We start from the raw sequence: 26,718 nt of genomic DNA, 5'->3' as shown, positions 1-26,718 counted from the left end.
TGGGATACTACAATGAACATCCCACAATGGTAGGGGGATTGATTTGTGAAAGTTGATTTTTCGGATTGCGGACCCTACAACTGGTTACTCTGGGTGTTTATAGCTCTGGCCACTCCAAATAAATTCTCTGTTTCCCGTCCTGGACTCTGGCATATTTGCATGTGGGGGGGGGGTCCATTTCCATTATTTCATTATAAGATTGGCTAGCTTTTCAAGCCATTATTTGCCTGGCACAGCCAAAAAGGCTGCATAAAAGTATGCTTAAGCTTGTTCCTTCTTTTGTAAGTTGCAAACATGAAGTGTTTGTGCTGACTTGATAGCACTGCTGACATGTGAGCTGACACCGGCTGTTTCAAGATAGCTTTTACTGAACCTATCAGTATGCAAGAATAACCGGAAAGAAATGGAAGAATACGGAATAATGGAATATTTAGAGTTGGCAGTAACCAGATGCAGGTGGTGGACGGGAAACAGAGAATTTATTTGGAGTGGCCTAATCTCTAATTGATAAGTGCCACCCGATGACTGGCACCATAATTTATGCTGGCACGACTGTAGTCTCGCGTGCCAGACGGTTTGTGTGGGGGCGGCAAATAAACCGTCTGGTCACTGTTGCACACTTTCCGTGAACTCACTGGAATGCAATTAGATTACATCACGGTATTGTTTTGCGCCAAGGATGATGTAATAATCGTTCCAATCACTTCTGTGAGCAGACTAAGACGATAATTGTACTGGTATTGTCCTGGTGACGTATTCGAAACGTTGCTGAACGTCTTCCTCTACAATTCCGCCATTTCACAAATCCGTAGTGAACCATAATCGTTCTTATACCAACGCTTTTAAGAGCCCTGTACTAGAGAAACAAAGATCCTAAACCCATGGCGTTGTTAAACTTTCGAAAAAGTAATCTGTGTAGCCGAGATTCAGTTCTTTATTACACTAAGAATTTGAATTATTGGTGTTTGTTTCGTCACAGAGTCCGCGAAGCGATCTGATTGGCTCTGCCAACATTCCGGCAGTGGTCCCGGAATGTGTGCAACAGTGACCAGACGGTTTATTTGCCGCCCCCACACAAACCGTCTGGCACGCGAGACTAGCACGACTGCAGGAGTGGGAGATCTACCACAATATTTCGAGGTGGAAATTTTTTCGCTTACTTCGCGGTTTTGGGTGTTTTCTACGAAAATTTTACCCTTGAAATATTTAGACCTCCACATAGTCTAATACATTTCGGGAGTGTTTGCAAATTCGCGGAAATTTTATTTCTCAATCTCGAAAAATTTGCCTCTCGAAATAGCTATTTAGGCTAGGCTAGACTATATACGGTATCGTTTCGCGCACACAGGAAGCCTATATTTACATAAACATGTGTACACAGGAAGCCTCGCATAACTCTCCCACGAAAAAGATCCCCTCTGGCAACTCGTCCGCCACATACGTAGACGCTACGATGAAGAAGCTCTGGATGAACATTTTTGTTTTCACTTCTGCGGCGATTTTAGCAGGTAGCGATAACTAGCTAGCTATATTTTATGCGTGTGTCTTTTAATAATAACTTGTTGCGTTCAGTTTATTTCTGGCCTGTCCTTCTGGTAGTTCGATTTTGTGTTATCGAAATACTGGGGATCGATGACCCTCAATATCATATCGAAATTCCGACCATCGACCGGACTGTCCAGAACCTCGTCACCCTGTTAGAGCTATTTATCCATCTAGTTAGCTATGATCCGCCACCCTTTGTATTAATTTTTGTTTTCATGGTTCAGCCATTCCTACCTGCATGAGTTATTGTATCCATGAGTTATTGTATCCACATGGTCGCAAGCTCATATCACTACCAGAGAAGTATAACATGAAACGTCTATGTTTTTTCCATGAAATGTTAAATCACCCCTATGAAATGTACCATGAAATTCATTCATGGTATAGCATGGGTTGTTTCATGGGCCATGAAATGCGTCTCCAGATTATCATGGTAAATTCATGGAATTGCAGAGATTTCATGGGTGCAGTACCCATGAAACGTTAAAATTCATGGGATAAACCATAGGTATTTTCATGTGTATTTCATGGTTATTTTCATGGCAATTTCATGCACTGTATCTGGTAGTGATAGCTAAGCTCACATGTGACTGCTACAAAAATGGTACTTATAAAATTACTATAAATTTGTGTAACTTTCTAATTAAGGTCCTGTCACTAGTGCTCATACTGGCTTTGTGTCTTTCTGTTTTAGCCCTAATTGAGAAGTACGCATGTGGCAACAAAGGTGCTGATATTGGCAATATATTTGTGGTCACTATGTTTGATGTCCCATCTCCTAATTTACAATTGACTGTTTATAAGATAATCATCTTAGCTTGGTCTGTGCATGACTACTTAGTAGTCATGCAGAAACCAAGCTCAACATGGTTGTCTAGTAGTTGTGTTTTATACCGTGTTTATTGTTGTGTGTGTGCTCTAGCCGGTAGGGAAGAATGGCTTTTGCCATCTACTGTGAGGTTATTAAACTAAAAATCAATCAATCATACCCTACTTTGTTTTAGAAATGTTGCATGCCATAGCAGTAGCAGTATCAAGTTATGACAGTAGTAAGCAACTGGTATGGTATACCTTATTGACAAAATGCAGGTTATACTAAATTCACTTGTTCAACAATGCCATAATCATATGCATGCAGTACAGTAGTACAGTAGTACTGATCATGATGATTTGGATTATTTCATTATGATTTTCTTTGATATACAAAGCTTTTGTACTAATATTATACTGTAATCCCAATCATTGTATATACGAATGCTATGTTTACTTCTGATCTAAATTATGAGTATATATAGCAAACAGAAAAATATGTTATGGTGAAAAGTGAAAACACCAATGGTCTGTTGGCAACAACTATCCTACAGATAGTGACATCATCATTATTTTGCTGTAAAAACATGACAAAAGTTAATATTAAAATAATAAATATCTGGAAAGGTTTAGTTCAGGATATCCAGATAGTAAAAATTGCTATTCTAGTTTGGGCTTATACCTAATCAAATATATCACCCAAACCCAACCTCACTTTTCCTTCACAAAGTTTGGTAGTGTTGGTTAGCCATTATCAAAAACCAAACATGCCTTCAGAATGGCCTTATAAACTAAAAGCATAATTTATACTTCTATTGTTTTTTCTCCATTTAACTGAATTTTCCAATGAATGACAGTGCTGCAAATGAAGAGGACCCTCTGCAATCAAACCAGTCACCACTATAAATACAGACGATTCGCATGCCCCAACTGTCAATTACTGACTTGGATAAGACTTTGCTTTTTTAAATTCAGCCCGTTTCACAGCATTAAACAGCCATGTATTATTAGCATGAGTCTTTAGGAGAAAAAATATCATATTTTATCTAACACAAACTTCAATTTATATAGGCATGTGAACATGAGCATCTTTTTGTTCAACCAATGAATTGTTTTGCATCATCTGCTTTTTTTCACATTGCAGCAACATCATGTGTTTGCAGTGTACTTCAAGTACTTCTTCCTTGCCTTTTCAATCAAACTGCTGGTACTTGAGAAGGGTTTCACGTGTCAGAATTTGTAGAACCACAAGATTTCTAATGCTTAGGCTGGCACATATTGAACCAAAGCCTTACAATTCTAGTTAATTTGGATGTTTGTGGTAATGTGAAAACTAACAATGATCACATTCAAAGGATTGAATTTGTTAGAACTACATACATATGCAGCTGCTAGGTTAACACTGTTGATCTAAGCAATAATATCCATGTTAGATGTGCCATACATACAGAGACCAAGTGTTTATGCTAGCCAAATAAGACTTTATTTTCAAACTGCATAGACAAACAGAATTTGTACACTATTGGGAATGAGTGTCTCTAAAAGTTTTTTGATATCAGCAAGTTTTATATCCAACACCACCTATATATGATTGTTGTGCTCTCTCTCAAAAGGTTCTGTAAGATATTGCTCTAAAACATCCATGAAAGGAATAATCTTATAGACTATGTGCAGTTGTGTCCTTCACTTGTTAGTTGAATTTAGCTCAGTTTGTACCAGATGGTATTATGGTTGTTTGGATATAAACATGACTATCATACAGTATGGTAGTACTGTATATTAGGGATCATGGAGATTTGGGCTTTCCTAGCCATAAAATTCACCCAAAAACTAGCTTCACATCCTGACACCTTGGCAGTATTGGTTAGGTTTAACCAAGCCCAAAAGTGCCTTCAGTACAATCCTAAAGGCTTCCAATAAAATTATTATTATGAAATTAAAAAAAAATATTCAATGGAATTTTCTACTAACTAACTGCCTGCCTATCAGGCAGGCAAGCGTAACTCGATAATGGCTAAGGCTATGGGCTTGGATTTTTCACTGTTTGACGTTGCTTCGTCCCAAGATGTGCCTTTTGGCATACCGCAGTATGTACAATGCATGCATCATGGAGTTACCTTTGTCCTCCTTTGTGTCCTATTTCTTTTTGCTGACAGCTCAAGGTGTCAATTCGCGGTAGCGTGATGCATGCTTCCCTACAGTACGTTTGTAAACGGGAATCATCTGTATTTTCCATGGTCATTGCAGAGATGATTTTCTAACACTGTTCTTCAATGTTTTTCTAACACTGTTCTTCTGTGTAACGGGCTGAACATTGCTGAAAGTGAAGCGTAATGGCTGCTGCACTGAGGTAGTAATTGATAGTTGGGGGCGTGTGAATTGTCGTATTTTCGTGGTGACTGCAGAGGCACTTCTTCTACTGTTTTTCATCTGTAGTGCTGTGTAACGGGCTGAACATAGCTGAAAAGCGAAGCGTAATGGCCACTGCACCTTCGAAGCAGTTTTTGATAGCTGGGGCGCGTGTTCAGATGAAAACATTAATTCTGGTACCATCCTTTCTTTTGATGCGGTATGCGTGGGTTCACCAGTCATAATAATGTTACAAAAAAAGTAAACAAACAAGTTTAAGGAAAAATTAAGTTCGATTAGGGATCATAGAAAAAAGTAGGGAAACAAGGGAGGTCGCCTATACCTGCAGATATACTAGTGAACATTTAATCCCTAATTCAGTCTTCGTCTTGGGTATAGACTGAATTAGGGATTAAATGTTCGCTAGTATATCTGCAGGTGTAGGTGACCTCCCTTGTTTCCCTATTTTTTTCCATGATCCCTAATCGAACTTAAAATTTTTCCTTAAACTTGTTCATATATTTCTAAATTATTTGTGCATGTTTGATAAAATAGGTGCTAGCCTAATGGAGGAATTGTATAACTAACTTAAGCAGCATCATTGTGATCAATAAAATAGATGGCACATAGTAAAACAAATTATTCTCATTTGTGCATTAGTCATGCCCTAACTAAATACTTGCATGGTCCACAGTAGGGCAGGAAGCTGACATGGAAATTAATGGATCTATGTATGTAAGACATAGCTATGTCATGTACACATCAGCTCATATTACACAATCTATATAGCTACATATCAAGCATGTATAATATAAAAATTAATGATAGTACCATATTTGTGACCAGATTTAGCAAAATCAACCATATGGGTGCAAAAGGCAAAAGTGAGATAACATCAGCATGAAGTTGCTGCACTATCAGGCTAACAATATCCATATCAAACTTGCTTTCAACTTGTCGGGTCTGCTTTCGGTAGACCATTCTCTGGCGGCCTGCATAACCACCTCAGACATCTGTACAGGTCTGTGAACCATAGGGAAGTGCTTTGGGGGGTTCATGCACTCTGGACAGATGAGCAGGGAGCTGAATGTGTTATGTATGTCTGTTTTGTGAGATCTCAGTCTATTCCCTGCCTCTGACAGGCTGTTCTGTGGTCTGGTACCTTCATTTACCATTCTCGTCCATTTTGTAGTCTACCTCTTGCCTGCTCCGCCACCCCTACCCCTTTTTGAGGACTCGTGATACAGCAACACTGGTGAAAAAACCTATCTAAAATGGCAGGAAACTCTACAGGGATTACCGTGGCCACTAGCTGCTCTTAAAGGTTGTGAATTGCTCCATCTTTGCTGAAAAATCCAAACGTGTAGCTGCCAAGGCTGGTGAGTAACAAAGCTTTAAATTATTAAAATACGTTTTTCTCTGAATCAACAATGCACCCATAAGGGTGATTTTCCAAAATCCAGTCACATTTACTTAGTTATATTTTGTATTAAAGTCACCTACTGTGGGGTGTGTATGTATGTATGCAGGTGATGTCATGTGCGTGCTCATGCAATAGTCCTCCCCTCTTTTGAAAATAATAGAGAGTTGTTGTTAAGGGAAAATAGAGTAACCCCGAGGTGTTATACATACTTTTCATCTACTATTCCTATATAGTGCACATCATATAGTAAATGTTCTAGAGATACCTAATATGGATCGATATACAGTAGCCTGAATGATCACAACACATTTTCTGCAATAAACGCCAATGGGCACCCTGAAAAGGCAGTTATACCAATTTTTGAGCAAACTTGATTAATTTTTCTCACATTTCTCACCCCTTTAAGTTGATTATTGCTGTTATCGACCACATCCATGCTGAGAAGATAGCATTATCATATAGTACAGTAGTATTGTATATTAGGGATCATGAAAGTTTGGGCTTTTCTGGCCAAAACTATCATTCTAAAACCAGCCTCACAATACTGTCATGGTGCCTTGGCAGTATTGGTTAGGTATACCAAGCTCAAAAGTGCCTTCAGTATGGCCTGAAATTCTTCCATAATGTTATTACAATTTTTAAAAAAATTATTTAGTGAATTTTCTGTTGCCTAACTGATTGACTGACTGACTATCTAATGCCTTCAAGCATAACTTGATAATGACTAAGGCTACAGGTTGATTTTTTACTGTTCGGTGTCACTTCATCCTGAGACGTGCCTTTTGGCATACCACAATGCACACATCATGGACTTACCTTTGTCCGTCCCATTTCTTTTTGTTGACAGCCCAAGGTGTTGATTCACAGTAGTGCAATGGTTTCCCTATGTTTGTAAATGGGAATCATCCACATTTTTCATGGTGGCAGTATATGTGACCGAATTTTGGAAAACCGTCAATATACGCACAATAGTACTTTTGTAATAAAACGCATTTAAAAACTACAGGTAAAAAATGCAAGCTGCAAAAAAAAAATTATGCAAGTTATTATTGCCTCACTGGTGGGCGAATTAAGCCTCCAACGGACAAATCCTGGGCATCATCATTTCGCCTGTTCATAGGGAGTACAAAAATCTTTGTTTCATCTTCATACACGGAAGGATTTCAAAGTTACATACATTTGTTTACATTGCGGTGACGAAAGAATTTACCGACGATTGTTTTTCAGTGAATTTGCCTTCCTTTTCAAACACAAAAGCATGCCTGAGGCAAAACCTATACCTTGGTGGATGCACCAATTCATGGTGAACACAATGAGCCAAGATGCAATTCCATATGCCGTTGTATCAGTAAGTTATGATGAGCGCCTGTAGATTCTTTTCTCGATAGCTTCTGTACATATAAATTTATTTGCTCGTCCGGCTGTCTAATGCTGTATTTGCAATGCTGCTTAACTTATGAAGCTGAAACTTAGCTAGTCCATACCTCTGTCGCTGTAGAAAACAAAGAACAAATAAAATGCATTTTGAAAATTGTGCAGATATTGACGGTTTTCTAAAATTAGGTCACATATACAGTTGAACCTCTCTTATCCAGACAGTCTGGCACATGCCACTGTCCGTATGTCAGAAATGTCCGTAATCAAGAATAACATGCTATTATGCTGAAGTGACTAAACTTAAATATAAGTAATGTTATTATTGCTATTAGCCTAAGGTTATGCCATGCAGTTCAGAGGGCAGAGGGGGAGTCACTATACTGAGCATTCATGGTCACCCCCCTAGGCTGTAAAAGTCCATTATCACCTAGCAGCCAAGTGGTAATTATTATTAGTAGAATGAACAAGCCACCTAACAGGTAAACAGCAACCTTTAGGCTCCCTCCTTGCGCTTTCATCTAATCCAAACTTCATTATGGTCAATACACTGCAATCTACATAACCAATTTGGGCTTCCCAGACAATGGAGGTGTCTGGATAATAGAAGTCCGGATAAGGGAGGTACCACTGTAACTAGCTATACCTTATGCATACCAAAGAATTTAATGGTGTTGTGCAAAAGCAGCTCAAGTAGTAGTCTTGCTTCATCTGATAAGTATAATGTATTAGGATGCATCCACATTAGGCAGACATGCAACTCTACTTTAAAAATTGCTCCATCCATGACGGAGCTATATATCTGCCCGATGTACAACATTACAATTGAAGAATAATGTGAGAAGGATCTCTGCAACCAATCCACTTACTGTGGAATTATTGTTGATTCTCGTGATAACCAGCACAACACGAAATACCACCTACATGGTAGTGGAGAGATGCATAGGAGAATAAAGTATGATGCATGTATTGTAGCTGCATTGGTGGACACTAAGGCATGTCTTAGGTGTAAGCGATGTTGAACATTGAAGAAAAATCTCCACTGTTGCCTGAGTTATGCATAGTTGAAGGCACCATTCAGTTATTTAATATAAATGATTATTTAATAAAAAAATCTAAAATCTGTAGAAACTCAGAAGTGTTTTATTGGGGTATGTTAGGGCTTGATTATACCTATTATAACCAACTGTTAAGTCATCCTGAAGGAAATGGTTTTCAAGTATCACATCATGGCATGATAGCATAAATATTTGTGATTCCTACTATACAGTAATACCATATTCGCTGTATAATACAATTTCATAAAACTAGCACATTTTACTTTGCAGTGAAAGCCTGCACTGAGGGTGATATTCATCTCATTGATGGCGCAGATGATTATCAAGGACGGGTGGAAGTGTGTCACAATAATGTATGGGGAACTGTGTGTGATGATCACTGGAGTATTAATGACGGAAGAGTAACTTGTCGTCAACTGGGATTGAGATTTGTTGGTGTTGTCAGTAATGCCTATTTTGGACAAGGAAGAGGACAGATTTGGTTGGATAGTTTGTCTTGCTTAGGATCAGAGACTAGACTAGTTGATTGTCGCCATGATGGATTTGGTGTACACGACTGTGGCCATTATGAAGATGCAGGTGTGATTTGTGAAGGTAAGCAGAAGAATTCTCGGGAGTCATTTTCTAATGCTTAAAAATTCTTGCTTCATAATTATTGTGCACATGTTTGTGCATGTCTGAAGAAATGTATGATTCCACAAAGATGATGTTATACAGTAGAATGTTAATTGTCCAAATTCTAATTAACAGGACTGTAATGATACTGTATAGTTAGTTTTTGAAACAGAAGGTTTTGCTGAAGTGGTATAAAAATCTAAATTTTGAAGGCTAAATTTTAAATTTGGAAGGATGCGTGTTTCAAGCAAGTGAATTTTGAATAAATGGGACTTCATATCGGTAACAATAGGGATAAATGTGTGCTTGACAGATGCTGACTATTCCTGTAATAACCCAACTCCTCTAGTAAGTCTAATTCTCATCATCAGCTACCAGCTCTTATCTCCACTAGAATAGCTATAACTAGTGGCAGACAACATCAATATAATGATGGCTATTTTAGGTCACATGTTTACCAGTTATTGGGATATAACAATACTGCTTAACTATTGCAAAACTGATAATGTAGGTATACTTAAACTTGGAGAGAATGTGTGTTGACCTAAATTGTGACCACTGAGCCAAGGCTAAACTTGTTTGCATTTATACAGTTTGTGATATGTAAGTAGTACATAGTTTGCAGCCTCATAAGGGTGGAGGGTAGGGAGCACTGGGTGAAGAATCAAAATGGACTGGGATATCATAGGTAAACATGGCCACAACACAGTTGACAAATAATAGGGCAAGGTGTGGAAATTTATTTTCAAACCTATAGAATAAATTTTTGAAGAGGAAGAATTATTTGAAAATTAGAAATTTCTACAAGTGCATATCTGACTGTCCTATTAAAGCATATTTTGGTCAACAGCTACTGACATAGGCTACATAATGATACAATCTATTAGAATAAGTGCATGCTCTAAGTGTAATATATATACTAGGGACCTGTGAGAAGACTAGGCCTGTAAATACAGGGAGTCAGACACATGTATCTAACTGTGAAGAATGCAGAAAAAATCCCAGACACAGTGGTGACTTGATCCCACATGATTGGACAGAGCTATATAGTTACAGGTGTAGCTATGTATCGTACAGCATGATAGTACTGTATATTCCATGTGCCAGTGAAGTTGAAAAGTGTACATATAAAGCTAATAAATTTGATTTTTAGCTGACCCACAGCCAGCTATAACAAACTGCACTGAGGGAGAGATTCATCTTGTAAATGGTCCAGATAATTTTGAAGGACGTGTTGAAATTTGCCATAGTAAGGAATGGGGAACTGTCTGTGATAACTCCTGGAGTCCAAATGATGGTATTGTTGCTTGTCGTCAACTGGGACTTTCATATGTGTCAGTCACTACCAATGCATATTATGGACAAGGAAGAAGACAAATCTGGTTGGAGAATTTATCATGTACAGGATCAGAGTCTCAACTAATTGACTGCACTCATAATGGATTTGGATCACATGATTGTGGTCATCATGAAGATGCTGGTTTAGTTTGCAACAGTAAGTGGATGCTGTTGTCACTATCAGATAAATTCACTGTATTGATGTGTTGTTGTAGTAGTTACGGACACTTAGTCTGCCAATGGACGATATCCACAATGATGAAATTTGATGTCATAATTGACAAAATAGCCATGTTAGTATGGGGGCTTTAGAGATTTTGGCACACAGTGCTCGAAATGAATGTTGCCTGTAGTTTTTTACACATGGAACCAGGAGATAATAAAGGTAAGAAGTAGTACACGTATCACGATGATGCAAAATGCACTCCAACAAGGAAAGCAGACCACAAATTTTAAATTGGACACAATTAGGCTTATTTATTTTACATTAAATTCTACATGCCTCACCTTTTCCATTTTTCAAACTTATAAACACTACACTATCTAGCCCAATACTTCCATGTACGAAGTCCCTCACACTAGCATGACCATTTTGTTCTGTGACGTCAGAAAAATTAATGTCATTACAGATATTGTCCATAGTCAGTTTTGCTTTGTTGAGAATTAGTCCTGCAATTTAGTTGCACCTGAACTGCTGGAAGTTTTGTTGTTTTAGATTTTGTGCTAGAATTATGTCCCAAAAATGTGTGCTCTATTAAAGTATTACAATAATATTGCAAATATTGAATACATTTACAAGTCTGGGGCCAAGTAGCGCACAGCATGACTATTGTTGTATGGCTGTAATATAACACAGAATTTCAGGGGGTCTGGGGGTGGGGGTCAGGGTCTGAAAACACCTTGTACATAGGTCAGGTCTAGAATCACCACTGGTTATATAGATGACTGTCTATTGTAGGTTTAACACTATATTGTTTATACACAAAGATTCTTCCATAAAGGTACTTATTTCCCCCTTAGAATGCTTTTAGTGTAGTTTTTAGAGGCAGCATTTTGACAGTTGTCATTCATCATTTCTGCCTATTGCATAACACAGAGAGAGAGAGAGTAATACATGAAGTTTTCCTAGCATCAAAACTTATTATTCTTATTTTATATGAACCCATTGACTTACTTTTAGCATTAGCAAACCAACATCTTTGCAATGCAAGCATGTCTGTGATGCGTGCATTGTATACTTACTATGGTATGCCAAAAGGCATATGTGGGTTCAAGCAACATCTAACAGTGAAAAAATGAGTCTGTAACATTAGCCATTATTGAGTCATGTTCATTTGTCAGACATTTAGTTATGTAGCTATAGTTAATCAGTCAAATATTTGAGTATCTGCTAATTGAAAACTTATTGGAAGCACTTCAGGTCACACATTGAAAGCAAATTGGGGTGCTATTATAGGTATCTAATCATTGCTATGAAGCTGGTTGCTGTTATTCATGAGAAAGCACAAACCTTACTGTGCAGTTATAATACATAAATGCAAGGATTTTTATGTGCATATTTAGATTCATATATAGGTCTTTCAATTTAAAATATAGGCTCTGTGATTTATAAGTAAACCACTTTAAACATGTGATTTTTCATTACAGATGAAACAAGCTGTGTTGAGGGTGATGTTCGTCTTGTGGAGAGTGCAGATAACTATGGGAACCTTGTAGAAATATGTCACCTTAATGTATGGGGATCTATCTGTGGTGATTCTTGGAATAGAAATGATGGAATAGTAGCTTGTCATCAACTGGGACTTGCGTTTCTAACAATCAGTAAACATAATTACTTCCATGGACAAGGATCAGGAAAGATCTGGCTAAGTAGTGTACAGTGTTCAGGATCTGAGACTGTACTGACCAACTGTACTCATAGTGGATTTGATTCATACCGTTGTGGTCAAGTAGCAGGATTACGTTGTGATAGTAAGTATATAAGTAACACTTAAACAATAAACTTTAGTGATCTTCATGTAAGTTTATATCTAATCAAAAACAACCAAGCTGTAAAAAAAGGAGTGCGGACCTTGAAAAGGCTATGGTGAAAAAAGATGTGAAATCCAAGGTGGTGGCCAAGAAATGGCTGTGATGGTAGGTTAATAGTAAAAATTTTAATAACGACAATTCAGGTGAATTTTGTGCCAATTGACCAAGCGGCACCAAATTCACCTGAATTGTCGTTATTAAAATTTTTACCATTAACCTACCATCAAAGCCATTTCTTGGCCGCCACCTTGGATTTCACATCTTTTTTCACCATAGCCTTTTCAAGGGCCGCACTCCTTTTTTTACAGCTTGGCTGTTTTTGATTAGATTTCACTTCTTTTTGTATTTGTATACCCCAAAGCCGGCCTATGGCCAGCTTTGGGGCTTTTTAACCTATATATTTTTCTTTACCACAGGAAAAAGAGAAAGATGAAGCAGATTTTATAAATACTTTAACTGATTCTGATTTTATCAGTAAATGTACAAATTATATATATATATAATGCATATATCAAGAGTTCATAATATAAAAAGAGAGCATATATTTATTACATGCCAATTAATCCCCACAGGATAATTTGCAGCTGATCTCTCTACTGGGTGACTTGAAATGTAGCTGAACTCTCTACAGGGTGATCTGCTTGTACGTAGATGAACTCTTTACAGGATTCTCTCTACAGGGTGACTTGACTCTAGCTGAACTCTCTGCAGGGTTATTTGTTTGTAGCTGAATTCTCTACAGGGTGATTTGTATGCAGGTGATTTGTATGCAGCTGAACTCTCTACAAGGTAACTTCTTCTAGCTGATCTGTCTACAGGGTGACTTGTTTCTAGCTGGTCTCTCTACAGAGCGATTTGTTTGTAGCTGAATTCTCTACAGGGCGATGTGTTTGCAGCTGAACTCTCTACATGGTGGTTGCTTTGTAGTTGAACTCTCTAAAAGGTGACTTCTTCTAGCTGAACTCTCTACAGGGTGATCTTTTCATAGCTGAACTCTCTACAGGATGATTTGTTTGCAGCTGAACTCTCTACATGATGATTTCTTTGCAGCTGAACTCTCTACAGGGTGATTTGTTTGTAGCTGAAATCCCTACAAGGTAACTTCTTCTAGCTGATCTTTCTATAGTACGATTTGTTTGTAGCTGAGTTCTCTACAGGGTGTTTGTTTGCAGCTGAATTCTCTACATGGTGGTTTCTTTATAGCTGAACTCTCTACAAGGTGACTTCTTCTAGCTGATCTCTCTACAGGGTGATCTGTTTGTAGCTGAACTCTCTACAGGTGATTTGTTTGTAGCTGAACTCTCTACAAGGTGATACTTCTAGATGATCTCTCTACAGGATGACTTGTTTCTAACTGAACTCTCAACAGGGTGATCTATTTATAGCTGAACTTTCTACAGGGTGATTTGTTTGCAGCTGAACTCTCTGCATGGTGGTTTCGTTGTAGCTGAACTCTCTACAAGGTAACTTCTTCTAGCTGATCTCTCTACAAGATGACTTGTTTCTAACTGAACTCTCTACAGTGTGATCTGTTCATAGCGGAACTTTCTACTGGGTGATTTGTTTGCAGCTGAACACTTTGCATGATTGTTTCTTTGTAACTGAACTCTCTACAAGGTAACTTCTTCTAGCTGATCTCTCTACAGGGAGATTTGTTTGTAGCTGAACTCTCTACAAGGTAACTTCTTCTAGCTGATCTTTCTACAGGGTGATTTGTTTGTAGCTGAATTCTCTACGGGGTGACTTGTTTCTAGCTGATCTCTGTACAGGGTGACTTGTTCCTAGCTGAACTCTCTACAGGTGATTCGTTTGCAGCTGAACTCTCTTACATGGTGGTTTCTTTGTAGCTGAACTCTCTACAAGGTGACTTCTTCTAGCTGATCTCTCTACAAGATGACTTGTTTCTAACTGAACTCTCTACAGTGTGATCTGTTCATAGCGGAACTTTCTTCTGGGTGATTTGTTTGCAGCTGAACACTTTGCATGATTGTTTCTTTGTAACTGAACTCTCTATAAGGTAACGTCTTCTAGCTGATCTCTCTACAGGGCAATTTGTTTGAGCTGAACTCTCTACATGATGGTTTCTTTATAGCTGAACTCTCTATTAGGTACCTTCTTCTGGCTGATCTGACTACAGGGTGACTTGTTTGTAGCTGAATTCCCTACAGAATAACTTGTAATGTAATATAATTGAGTAAATTATAAATGCAGCTGAATGCTTTATTAGGGTGACTGTTCTATTAGAGTATCTCGATCTCGCATTTGCTACACGTAGTTGCCTTTCGAATCATAACTCAGTGGTTTGTAATCCGATTCTTCTGTACTACTGCAAGTACTTTCTATGATGATTATTCCAGCTACATACGGATTTTCAGCTCATTGCTCTAAGCGGTTTGCCTGATAGACACGAAAACTAGAGTAAGCGATCTATTGTCGGAGTATATATGAGTATATGAGTATATGATTATGATTACTAGATCGCTTACTCTAATAGTTTTTTTATTCATAAAAATCGATCGCGTAATTTTGACACAGGTCGGGTTTTGTGTCATATCTCCGTGGTCTTTATCCCGATTACTTTAAAACCATAAAAAGGCATCTACATAGCAATTTTCAACTGACTCCTCAAAGGAGTTTACCCTGTAGGGTAGGCGTGACAGACCTTCGACCTTATTTTACGCAAATAATCGGTCATAACTCCGTGAATGTTCATCGGATTCCTACCAAAGTCGGTACAGAGATCCGCCTTAATGAGCCCTTTAAGTGTGCCAAATTTCAGCCCAATCCGAGCACGCACTCGTGTTGTATGGCGGATTTTGCGAAGTGTGCGAAATGAAGAAGAAAAAAACGAAGAAATTAAAACGAAATTTTGTTCGATCGTATCTCGGAAATGGCTGGAGCGATTTTCTTCAAATTTGGTGTGTAGACTCCCCTTGCTGGCCGGCACCTCTCTAGCAAATTTGGTTCCAATCGGATAAGGGATCACAGAGCTACATAGGTGTGAAAATTGCGTTTTCTTTCTTCCTGTTAATATACTCACGGGTGGCACGCCGGCTTCTTGGGCCGCACGACACACTACCGTGTGTCTTGATTATACGTAAATGATTATTTTAGAAATTTTAACTGCTTTGCATGAAGGTTGGTCATCATATCAGTCAAAGATTTTTTTACAAAAAGAATATCACAAACAGCTATCTCTACTACTCTCTTAAAGGACTCTCCAAATTGAATTGAACAATTATTAGAAAAACTTCCAAGACAAAAATATTAGTTGTGATAAGTATTTTTCCTTTGTCTGTGTTAAATACAGCAAAAATTTGGTATAAAGAGGTTCAACTGTATCTACATGTGTATGACTATAATTTGTGGTTTAATTTGGGAAAATTGTTGATGTAGATATACACATCAATAGATTGTGAGATATGTGAAGTTGAACATTTCAGTCAACAAGACCAAAAGCAATAAATTTGAAATTTTCGCTGTGAACACAGCTAACCATAGTGTTTAACCCACAGCAAGCTAGTTACTAATATAACCATGATTTTGAGCAACTTTTTTCTTGATGGTATCTGTAACACAGGCACATACATCACAATGGGTGGTGGTTGGGTGGGTGGGTGGGTGGGAAATTGGTATGGTATACCAACAGAAAATGACCGAGCAGGTCATAAGAGTCTCCAGCCTAAATACCAGGCTCTAAAGACCACCTGCACCACTCAGAGTGAAAGAATACATGTAGAAATCATCTGAAGAGTGTCCATGCCTCTAACCATGTGTTCTAGTTTGCCAGTGGCAGTCCAAGGTGCCAGAGCATTCCCAGTGACTGGCACATGTCTACAGAAATCCACTTGTGGAAAGCAGCCCAAGCAACTCAGTGGTGTGACTGTGGTGTGGATGTGTAGCGTATTGATGTAGCTATCCAATCATAATAAAAATTCAGTCACATTAAATATTTGTAATAACCACTTTCCCTATTTGGTTGGAGGTACTAATTGTATATATACAAAGAGTAGTACAAAGAGCAAAAATTTATGTTGCTTAAAAAAATTCCTTTCTGGGTGGACATTCTGTAAATATTTCAGCAGGTTTGTGGACAATTGGTAATTACATGGTTTCCACACAGGCTACCCATTATATCATAATATATTATTATTTCCTAATGGTTACAGAATTTGTGGGGAAACCATTTTCACATACAGCTACATGAGCAACCTCAACACCTGCATAACTTTGTCCATCAAAAATTCGTGTGTTTACACAGTGATAGTGTTTCATTATCCTAATGTTACAATATACAATGTTGTCATATAATGCTGTACTATAGACACCAGTGCTACTCATGCTGTAGAAGCTCCACTTCGTCTAACATATGGTAATGGCCCATTTGAAGGTCGTGTGGAGGTGTACTATGATGGAAGATGGGGAACAGTTTGTAGTGATAACTGGGATTCAGTGGATGCTAGGTAGAATTTATGTATATAAGTGATTTACACTCTTGTCTTACTTGTGCATACATAGTGTTGTGTGCCACCAACTTGGATATGGTGATGCTATCCAGGCTTACAGACATGCAAGAAGGAGCCCAGCTTTCTGGTTGGATGAAGTACGGTGTACTACTGAAGATCGCTATTTATCTGAGTGCAGCCATGATGGATGGGGAAATGTTGATTGTGGTTATTACAATTCTGCTGCTGTTGCTTGCAATGGATCAAGTGCGTCATCAAAACTTTAGATATTATAATATTTTTGGTTTTTACAGGTGAGTCTTGCACTGAGGGTGATATTCGTCTTGTCAATGGAGCCCATAGTTATGAAGGTCGGGTGGAAGTATGCCACAATAATGTATGGGGAACTGTGTGCGATGACTACTGGAGTAGAAATGAGGGAATTGTTGCTTGTCGTCAATTGGGACTTCAATATATTACAACCACTACAAGTGCCTATTATGGGCCAGGAACAGGACAGATCTGGTTAGATAATTTACGCTGTACAGGGTCAGAGCTTCAACTTGTCGATTGTAATGGTAATGAATTTGGCTCACATGATTGTAGCCATTATGAAGATGCTGGTGTAGTTTGTGGAAGTAAGTAGTCAATGACATAGCTACTTAATTGTTAATTAATCATTTTAAGATCCATTTGCAATTCAATATATTAACAAGGGTATTAGCTTATTAATTTCCCTTTCACAAGGTAAAAATGTTGCAATTAACGTATCTTAAGGTTGCAGTGTAGTCATGGTCAATCATTCAAAATTTTGAATGCCTATTGACACTTTTTGAGAAGGCCATAAACAGTGTCAAAAGTTTAAAGTGAATGTGAATCCCTTTATATTTATTGTTTTTATGTACATAGCTACACTGCTACAGTGTAGTTTGAGGCAGCTGGAACAACAGAAGACTCCAAGTTGTTGTAGCAACACAAGACAGCCAGCCCATCATTGGGCTGGCATAAACATTTCTGCTTTTTTTCAGATTCAAAATCCTGCATGGGTGAAAAAAATTGCAAAATCAAGGTGGCGGCCAATAAATGGCTGCAATGCCAATCAATGTTTATAATGGCCATCTTTTTCATCCAGGTTTTTGAAGGCTGTACCCTTTTTTACAGCTTAGCTGTTTTTGCATGGATAATAATTTAAGGCTTAAAACTAGGCATGCTGGCATATGTAATGCTTCATGCTTTGCTAGCCTATTTTGTATGTTCTGGCATAATTGGTACTAGCCTATATACTTGTCTGTCCTATTCTTTAAGATTAATATCTGTGTGTATTCCCTATTAACATACCCATGCACACATATAAATACGTATTCTCTTGTGTTAAATAGCATCTGGTAGTTTGCGACTTGATGATGGTAGTAGTTCACAGGGCACATTGATGTTCCAACTTGCTAATGGCACATGGGGTACAGTGTGCAGGCATGGATTTGATTATACAGCTACTAGAATTGCCTGTAGACAACTAGGCTATGATTATGGTGATTTTTCAACATGGTAAGCAAACTGAAAATTTGATTTTTTGTATTGGGTTTCAGTGAAACATTGTGTTTGGGAAATGCAATGTGCACATACCATGTACAGTTAAGAAGCATGCAACACTACTATAACAGGGAAGTTCTGACATGACAGAAGTATACCATACAGTAACTTAAAAGTCCTTATTAGGACATTATATAAAGCCATAATCAAGTACATCATATCAAAACACATGTCATGAGACGGAAAACATAGGTACACCACCATACCACTGAAGAAATGAAGCCTGTAACCTTCAAATCCAGCAGCCAGAAAGCCGGCTGTGGGGTGTGCACCAGGTTACTTTAATTGTATTGGAAAAAGTGTGTGTCCATGTCATTTTGCCCACATGAGCAAACAGTTTTGTGTCAAAGGCAGCCTTCATTATGTGAAATGAAGGGTGCGCAGAACCAATATAAACTTTCCCGGTATGTAAGCTTTCGCCGTGAGGTGGTTTATTCATGCCAGCTTTAAAAACAGGTAATGTGAGTTCCTGAAGACGTTATGAGTGTCTTTCACAACAGGCTATAAAATTATGGGTATAAAACAACCAAAAAACAACATATCTGGCTTTGTAGGTTACCAGAAATAATGAATCTCTTTGAAGAGAAATAAAAGAAAGGGAGTGTCTCCTGTACTTACGCGAACGAAAATGAAGGGAGGCTGTCTCTAAACAATTCGCATGAGAAAACACGATAGATACACTATATATAAAACAGTTGATAAGATACTTCTGTGTGTAATTTGTGGTTTAAAGTGGTTTGATAGCAGAGACCTCAACCTGGAAAGTGCACTTGGAGTGAGGCCTGAAGTTACAATGAATGAGATTTGCTTACTTATGCATGGGGCCTCCTCTTAGTAGAAAAATTTCAATAAAAATTGCAAAATTTGCAACCTTCTTTGGCTATTTTCAGTTATGCCTCTTCATTGTTAACCATTATAGCACAATTTTAGTACTTTGCCAAGATGTCTGAAGTGAATTTCCAAGAATTGCAATGCATGAGATGGAAAACCATGCTGAGACAACAATCCAATACATGTGTCTCACATGTAATGCGTGAGAGTTGAGGTGTCTGTGTTAGAGTTACACTTCCTTAGCAGTGCATAACAATTAAATTAAAAACAATTCATGAACTAAATATGCTAGATTACAGTATCTAACTGAATTAATATAAGATACATGGTTGATTAATTGCCTATTTAGTCATAGTGGGATGGTATTAACTGCATGGTCACCTGGTTTTTAGAAGTAGCATAACATCGTCTTGTTACCATTACACCAGTGCAACTCCACAACACTACAGTATGTGAACAAAGTATTATCACTTAATAAGTAGGTATGTAATACCCTCACTTTGATGTATTTTATAGTGGAGAAGAAAATCATCCATGCCAGAATTCAAATGCATCATTTGCTGTTTGTTACACCAGTTGTCGTAGATTTGAACCCTACATAGGCTCCTGCTATATAGGACAGAATTGTTCTACTTGCTCTCATTTTGATGATGTTAGGCTCCACTGCTGTAAGTTGTTGTATTGAAATAATAAGTGTATTGTTGTAAACGTCTCCTGTTGGTGAACATTTTCCTTAGAAAATCAGGAAAATTTCACTGTCGAAAAAGTTTCATTGTTGACTGCATCAGGAGCTTATAAGCACCGAAGGTGCAAAGGAGCATGAAACTTCCATGAACTGTGTAGTAACAGTGACTGAAATTCAAATTTACCTTATATGGAATACCACTAATAGTGTTGAAATGTCACCAACCACATGGGCCACCCTCACACCTGGTTTGTGGGCTTCTGTTGTTATTGCACTTTTAAGCAAATTCACTAGTACCTGTGACAGCTGTGCAAGATGTGCATGATGTGTGAGATGACAGCTGCACTTATAAGCAAGCACCAAAGGCGTTTACAAGCTCCTGACTGCATTGATGAAAGTCCAACTGACCAATTTTTGTTACCACCCATGAGGGAGGGAATGTTATGGTAAATTCTGTTAAGTTTCAGCACTGTGATTCAGATCATCCGATCACAAAGAGCTTTATATCGCCATCAGTTTCTTGCCATGAAGGTGTCACTTTACACTGCCCCCGATTGATCCAGCATATAGAGTAGCAGTAGCAGCTATCTCTGTTTGAGTGTGCATGATTTTGGCATCAGCATTTTGTTTCGTATTTTCCCTTTGCCATAATATATTTTCATCTTTTTTTCAAGATGGCATGTTGATGATGTGTCAAAAAAACATGTTGTGTCAAAAATTTTTACAACAAATGTTTTCAGCATTGGATTTATGGTATTATATTGAGACAGCTAAGATGTGAAAATGATTATTGCCCACAGGGTTAAAGGTATAAAAATCACAAAATATGATTGCATATAAATGGCTGCAATGATGTTGATCAAGTTTGGACAAATATACAGAAGCCATATTAGGGATTTTGGATAATATCTCTATAATTTTGTTGTACTAATGTTTAACTATCTTCAGGTCTACCATATAGCTGGTAATTTTCGAAAGGTTTTTATTTTCGGATATTTCGAAGAGGCCCTTCTCTTCGAAAATAAATTCCCACGTCCGATTGCTTTTCGAAAATAAATTCCCACAAGTGAAAGCAACAGTCCAACTTTCAGCAATTTGTTCGTGTATTCCTCGAGTTTTAGCTCAGTATTACTGATGATAATGGGTAAACTGTATCATTACTGTACCAATATGCCCTTGGTTTCAAGGCGGAATCTTTTAGTAAGGCTGAGATTTCGCCATGCGGATTTTAAAAGATTGTGTAATCAATCCCTCATGTAAATGACTCACAGTAGTGGTCGCGTGTTTTATGGGCGCGCGCTTTGTGCTTCTTGGCCTCGTGCTTGATCACTACTGTGAGTCTTGATATGTATGATTTTTTTTTCCTGAGCACATCAGCAGTGCTGGCTGCTCAGTAGCACATCAGCAGTGCTGGCTGCTCAGTAATAACAAATTAACTAATCAATTAAATTAATAAAGATCACCCTGTAGAGAGTTCAGCTAAAAGAAGTCACCTTGTAGAGAGTTCAGCTATGAACAGATCACCCTGTAGAGTTCAGCTAGAATTAAGTCACCCTGCAGACTTGAGAGAGATCAGCTAGAAACAAATCATCCTGTAGAGAGATCAGCTAGAAGAAGTTGCTTTGTATGTAGAGAGTTTAGCTACAAAATAATCACCCTGTAGAGAGATCAGCTAGAAGAAGTCACCTTGTAGAGAGTTCAGCTACATAGAAACCACCATGTAGATAGTATGAGTTTCTATGGTGCTAATAGCTAATTCTAGTAATTTTGTGTCTTCTCATACATAAACCAGACCACTTGATGTTACAACATAACTCTGTTTGATACAGGGACACATGAGAGTAGCCTGTATGACACTCTTCCCAGTATACGTATGTATAAAGTATGTTGATCACCATATAAATATGTGTGCACAGTGTAACAACAGTGGTGAGTAACAGCCATTATTACTTCAATGTTTAGTCACAATTTTTACAACTATGCTAATGAGTTGTGGTTTTGGTCTGCAGGTCAAATTGTTTTTAAATCTTTTGCTAATATAAATGTTTCTTTAGATAATTACTACTACTACTACTACTATGATGACAGTGTCACATTGTCTGTTGGAGCTATTGCTGGTATTTCTGTTGGTGCTGTTCTACTATTTATAATTATCACGTTACTGATTGTTGGTAGTATCTGTGTGAGACGCTACTATGTGAAAAGAAAGGTCCGTACATATGGAGTTACAAATCAAGATGTAATAGCCGAAGAGACTGGCAATATAATATCATCAGATTCCCTACAACCTCAACCCACTGCTATTAGCTATAATCAACTTGCTGAAGACTCTACTATCAAAACTACAACTTCTGATGAGTTGCTACCTGAATTTACTCCAACAAACCCATCTCCTGTTTATGCTCCCAATGATGCTCTGCCAGTGACACCTGCTACTCAAGATGTTGTGCAGTGATTGTTTTACTAGTAACTGCAATGTATTAACCTTCTGTCTCATTACTGTGTTTAGATTTACAACAGGACGTTTTACTCAGGTTGTTTTATTAGATACTATTGACTGCAGTAATTGTTGTAAGCCAGTACAGAGATATGATGCATGCATGCATATTATCATTCCTTTCAGAAAAAAAACTGTAAAAATTTATAAATATGTGTGTAAGAGAGATAGTTACCATACTGAGCTTAGTGGAAAATTTACATGCATACTAATCAAATAATGATGCAGTCACAATTCACACTGTAGACATGTGATCCTGTGGTTTCAAATTTGTTTGGGTACCCTCATTTCTTTCAGTAGTAAAACAGTTCTACATTGTGTCATCCATTCTGGAGGTCCATCACAAAAGACTTGTTTAATAAAGGCCACTCAATCAGAACATGTAATTTATTTGTACATGCAAACTGCACAACAACTATTTGAGTACAGAATTTTTATTTATAAAAAGTCAACATATTTTGTGTCACCTGGAATTGTGCTCCAAGATATCTTGGTATATTCCACAAATCTATATATATATATATATATACATTCTTAATGCTGAAAACAGAAGTGCAAATTAAAGTAGAGTCCACTCCCACATTGAATTACAAACTGAATAATTCATCCCCAAGCCTTGTGATGCTGGGCATGTATATAGTTGCTCCAATTGGGAGATCTAAGATTAGAGTTAGGGGTGGGACATGGGAAAGGAGTTTTCAGATCAGTTTTAAAACATGTATTACACTAGATGGGAAAAGAATGAAACTCTATGCAATTTTTCTTATAATTGTGTTCAGTATAGCTACAGGGCTGTATTATATAGTTATACAACGGCCACGGGTGCTCTGCCTGGTATAAACGCATGAGCCTGAGGGCCGTTAGGCCCGAAGGCAAGTGCGTTTATACAGGCAGAGCACGAGTGCACGTTGTATAACTGTTATGTACCACTCACCTAATAGGTGGGGAGAGTCTCACAAGACAGCTGTAACACTTATAAAGGCCAGGTTTCTAACATCGATTGTGGGTAACCAAGCCAGACGTTGCGATGACGTTCCCCCTGCAGTACTGAGATATTGAAAGCTAGTACGCTATGGGTTATATCACTAACCTGAATTCGCTGTTGGACTCTCATCATGTAGTGCTCAGCATGCCAGTGTACCATACAGACTAAGCACCAGACTAATCACCAGTGATTCTCTCGAGCAAAAAAAAGCAGCTAAATAGATGGTTTAAGTAAACAAAACCTAACTACTAAACAATACTAGTCTAATTCTTACTATTCACACTGGCTAAGCTCGAATCTGGTGGCATGACAAAACTGGTTCCCACAATCGAACGTAAAGGTTAGTATTATTTAGAATATATTTGTTTTATTGAGTCATTGTCGAAGTGGACTACAGTTTAATCTGGGCTAAGATGGCACCAGACTAGTAAGGTGTATAAGTACGTTTATATATATGTAGACTAGGGTTGTGGCCACCCGCGTTGGCTTTTTCGATCACCATTGGCTGCTTGTAAACATTATACGTATTGGTGACGTTATGGCCCACAATCGACCTTTAATGTCAGGCTATAAAAGAATTCGAGTGATCTGTGAAGTGTCTTTCCACCTATTAGGTGAGGTGTCGTAGTGGTCTTCGCCACCGGCACTTGTGCTATGCTGCACAAAACCGCAGCCAGTGCAATATCTGTATATTGCACTGCGGTCGGTGCATTATACCTTATAATGCACTCGTTGTGGTCTAAAAAACCGCAACCAGTACGTTATAAGTTATAATGCACTCGCTGCGGTCTGCAGCAGTGCAATAGACAAATTATGGCACTGGTGGTGCCTTTGAACAGCCCACGCAGAGTGGCACTCTGTGTGGGTAGTTCAAAGGCACCGACAGTGCCATAATTTGTATATTGCACTGCTGCAGACCGCAGGGAGTGCATTATAACTTATAACGCACTGATTGTGGTTTTGTAGACCACAAAAAGTGCATTATAAGTTATAATGCACCGACCGCAGTGCAATATACAGATATTGCACTGGCTGTGATTTTGTGCAGCATAGCACAAGTGCCGGTGGCGAAGACCACTACGACACCTCACCTAATAGGTGGAAAGGCACTTCACAGATCACTCGAATTCTTTTATAGCCTGACATGTAAAGGTCGATTGTGGGCCATAACGTCATCAATACGTATAATGTTTACAAGCAGCCAATGGCGATCGAAAAAGCCAACGCGGGTGGTCACAACTCTAGTCTACATATATATAAACGTACTTATACACCTTACTAGTCTGGTGCCATCTTAGTCCAGATTAAACTGTAGTCCACTTCGACGATGACTCAATAAAACTAATATATTCTAAATAATACTAACCTTTACATTCGATTGTGGTAACCAGTTTTGTCATGCCACCAGATTTGAGTTTAGCCAGTGTGAATAGTAAGAATTAGACTAGTATCGCTTAGTAGTTAGGTTTTGTTTACTTAAACCGTCTATTTAGTTGCTTTTTCCGCTCGAGAGAATCACTATGGCGATTAGTCTAGTGCTTAGTCTATATGGCACGCTGGCATGCTGAGCACTACATGATGAGAGTCGAACAGCGAATGCAGGTTAGTGATGTAACCCATAGCGTACTAACTTTCAATATCTCAGGTGGCTGCAGTACTGCATGCAGGGGGAACGTCATCGCAACGTCCAGCTTGGTTACCCACAATCGATGTTAGAAACCTGGCCTTTATAAGTGTTACAGCTGTCTTGTGAGACTCTCCCCAACTATTAGGTGAGTGGTACATAACAGTTATACAACGTACACTCGTGCTCTGCCTGTATAAACGCACTTGCCTTCGGGCCTAACGGCCCTCAGGCTCGTGCGTTTATATCAGGCAGAGCACTCGTGGCCATTGTATAACTATATATTAAACACCTTTACAATCTGATAGTCACCAGTGACAGAGGAATTGAAGTTGTGCTGATGTAAGGAAAAGGCTGACCAGAGTATATTGAACTTTGAAGCTGGTGTCATTTTAGCTTTCATGACATCTCAAAGTTCCTATTCAGTATACATAATTTTAACTTTAAGCAGTTCAACTAAAACATCAACTTATCTAGCCAAAAGTGGCATATTAAGTTATTTGTTGTGAAGTTGTACATGTTACTACATATCTGTAAAGCTAACAACTATACAGCATTTATACACAGTACTGAAACAACAGACTTTTGCACTTTTGTAAAGTGGAAAGATATGTGCACAATTCTCAAATCAGAGGTACACGATTTGACCCTAAGTAGGGGAAATTTTATTCTTTGTATATAAGACTAGTTTTAGAAGCATATTTATGAAGCAGTTCAACTGCTCTAAAGAGGGAGTGCCTATATTATATGCTTAATATGCACTCTCATCAGAATTTTCACTGTGCATTAGCTATATACTGAAAGCTCAAAACTGGGTACCAGTACATTTTTATGTTTTGGCAGGACAAAATCTGGCAGTTTGAAGTACACTTAAAAGAATTATTGGGAACCCTGTCTGTCATGGTTGTTTTCAACAACAGTCTCATGCTATTAAATGAAGCTTCATACATCCCACAATTGCAAGTCATAGGTAACACTGGATAACATGGTTTTAAATACATTTTGCACATTCATAGCTGACAAGTACAGTGATCAAACATCACTGTTTTGGCAGTAGTGTACAATTCTGATCTATTCAGCCACACTGTCCAGACAATAAAATTAACCAGTCAATAGTCAACATTGACCTGAAATTGGCTGATTGTCAAACATTATTTCAAGCCCTGGACTCAGCATGATCGTGAAGTAACTTGTATTTGAGAGTTAAGAAAATATTGTCTTTTATATACCAAGATCATCTCACAAAGTTGACTACATGCTTCATTATAGATGGGAGTGAAAAGACGTGATATTCTTATACCAATTTATTAATAACACTTAGCTTCAGTAATAATTTTGATCCTTTTTTATTTTTCAAGATCCATAACATGAGGTCACAGTTTTATGTGTTAGCAATATACAAAACACAAACCGGATGCCTTAATTGTATGTAGTGATTTTTTGCAATATGCACAACTATTAACAGTGCACATGGTATAATATAGTTGATGTTGTGGAATCCCTTTTATAAAGAAATGG

The 26,718-nt window shown here is 38.1% G+C and overlaps 1 protein-coding gene across 1 annotated transcript; it reads left to right on the top strand.

Annotated features, from left to right (window-relative positions):
• Window positions 1-1,352: 1,352 nt before the first annotated feature.
• LOC136263144 (scavenger receptor cysteine-rich domain-containing group B protein-like) lies at window positions 1,353-22,742 on the top strand. The gene is made up of 10 exons (XM_066057641.1): window positions 1,353-1,508; window positions 8,830-9,153; window positions 10,328-10,669; window positions 12,160-12,483; window positions 16,868-17,006; window positions 17,062-17,255; window positions 17,303-17,626; window positions 18,368-18,533; window positions 19,926-20,077; window positions 22,149-22,742. Exons 1-10 carry the CDS (start codon window positions 1,370-1,372, stop codon window positions 22,547-22,549), a joined length of 2,505 nt encoding a protein of 834 aa, XP_065913713.1. The 5' UTR covers window positions 1,353-1,369; the 3' UTR covers window positions 22,550-22,742.
• The last annotated feature ends 3,976 nt before the right edge of the window (window positions 22,743-26,718 follow it).

This window comes from Dysidea avara, chromosome 8 (genome assembly GCF_963678975.1).
Source record: "Dysidea avara chromosome 8, odDysAvar1.4, whole genome shotgun sequence".
Lineage (NCBI taxonomy): Eukaryota > Metazoa > Porifera > Demospongiae > Dictyoceratida > Dysideidae > Dysidea > Dysidea avara.
The sequence above is the reverse complement of the archived record's forward strand: the minus strand, read 5'-3'. Positions and strand labels throughout refer to the sequence as shown.

What these genes read in the sequence shown, in the direction of transcription:
- LOC136263144 (XM_066057641.1), top strand. Translation starts at nt 1,370, where the DNA reads ATGTGTACACAGGAAGCCTCGCATAACTCTCCCACGAAAAAGATCCCC. An exon ending in TGGGATTCAGTGGATGCTAG is followed by an intron (nt 17,007 to 17,061) that starts GTAGAATTTATG and finishes GTGCATACATAG; the next exon opens with TGTTGTGTGCCACCAACTTG. An exon ending in TGTTGCTTGCAATGGATCAA is followed by an intron (nt 17,256 to 17,302) that starts GTGCGTCATCAA and finishes TGGTTTTTACAG; the next exon opens with GTGAGTCTTGCACTGAGGGT.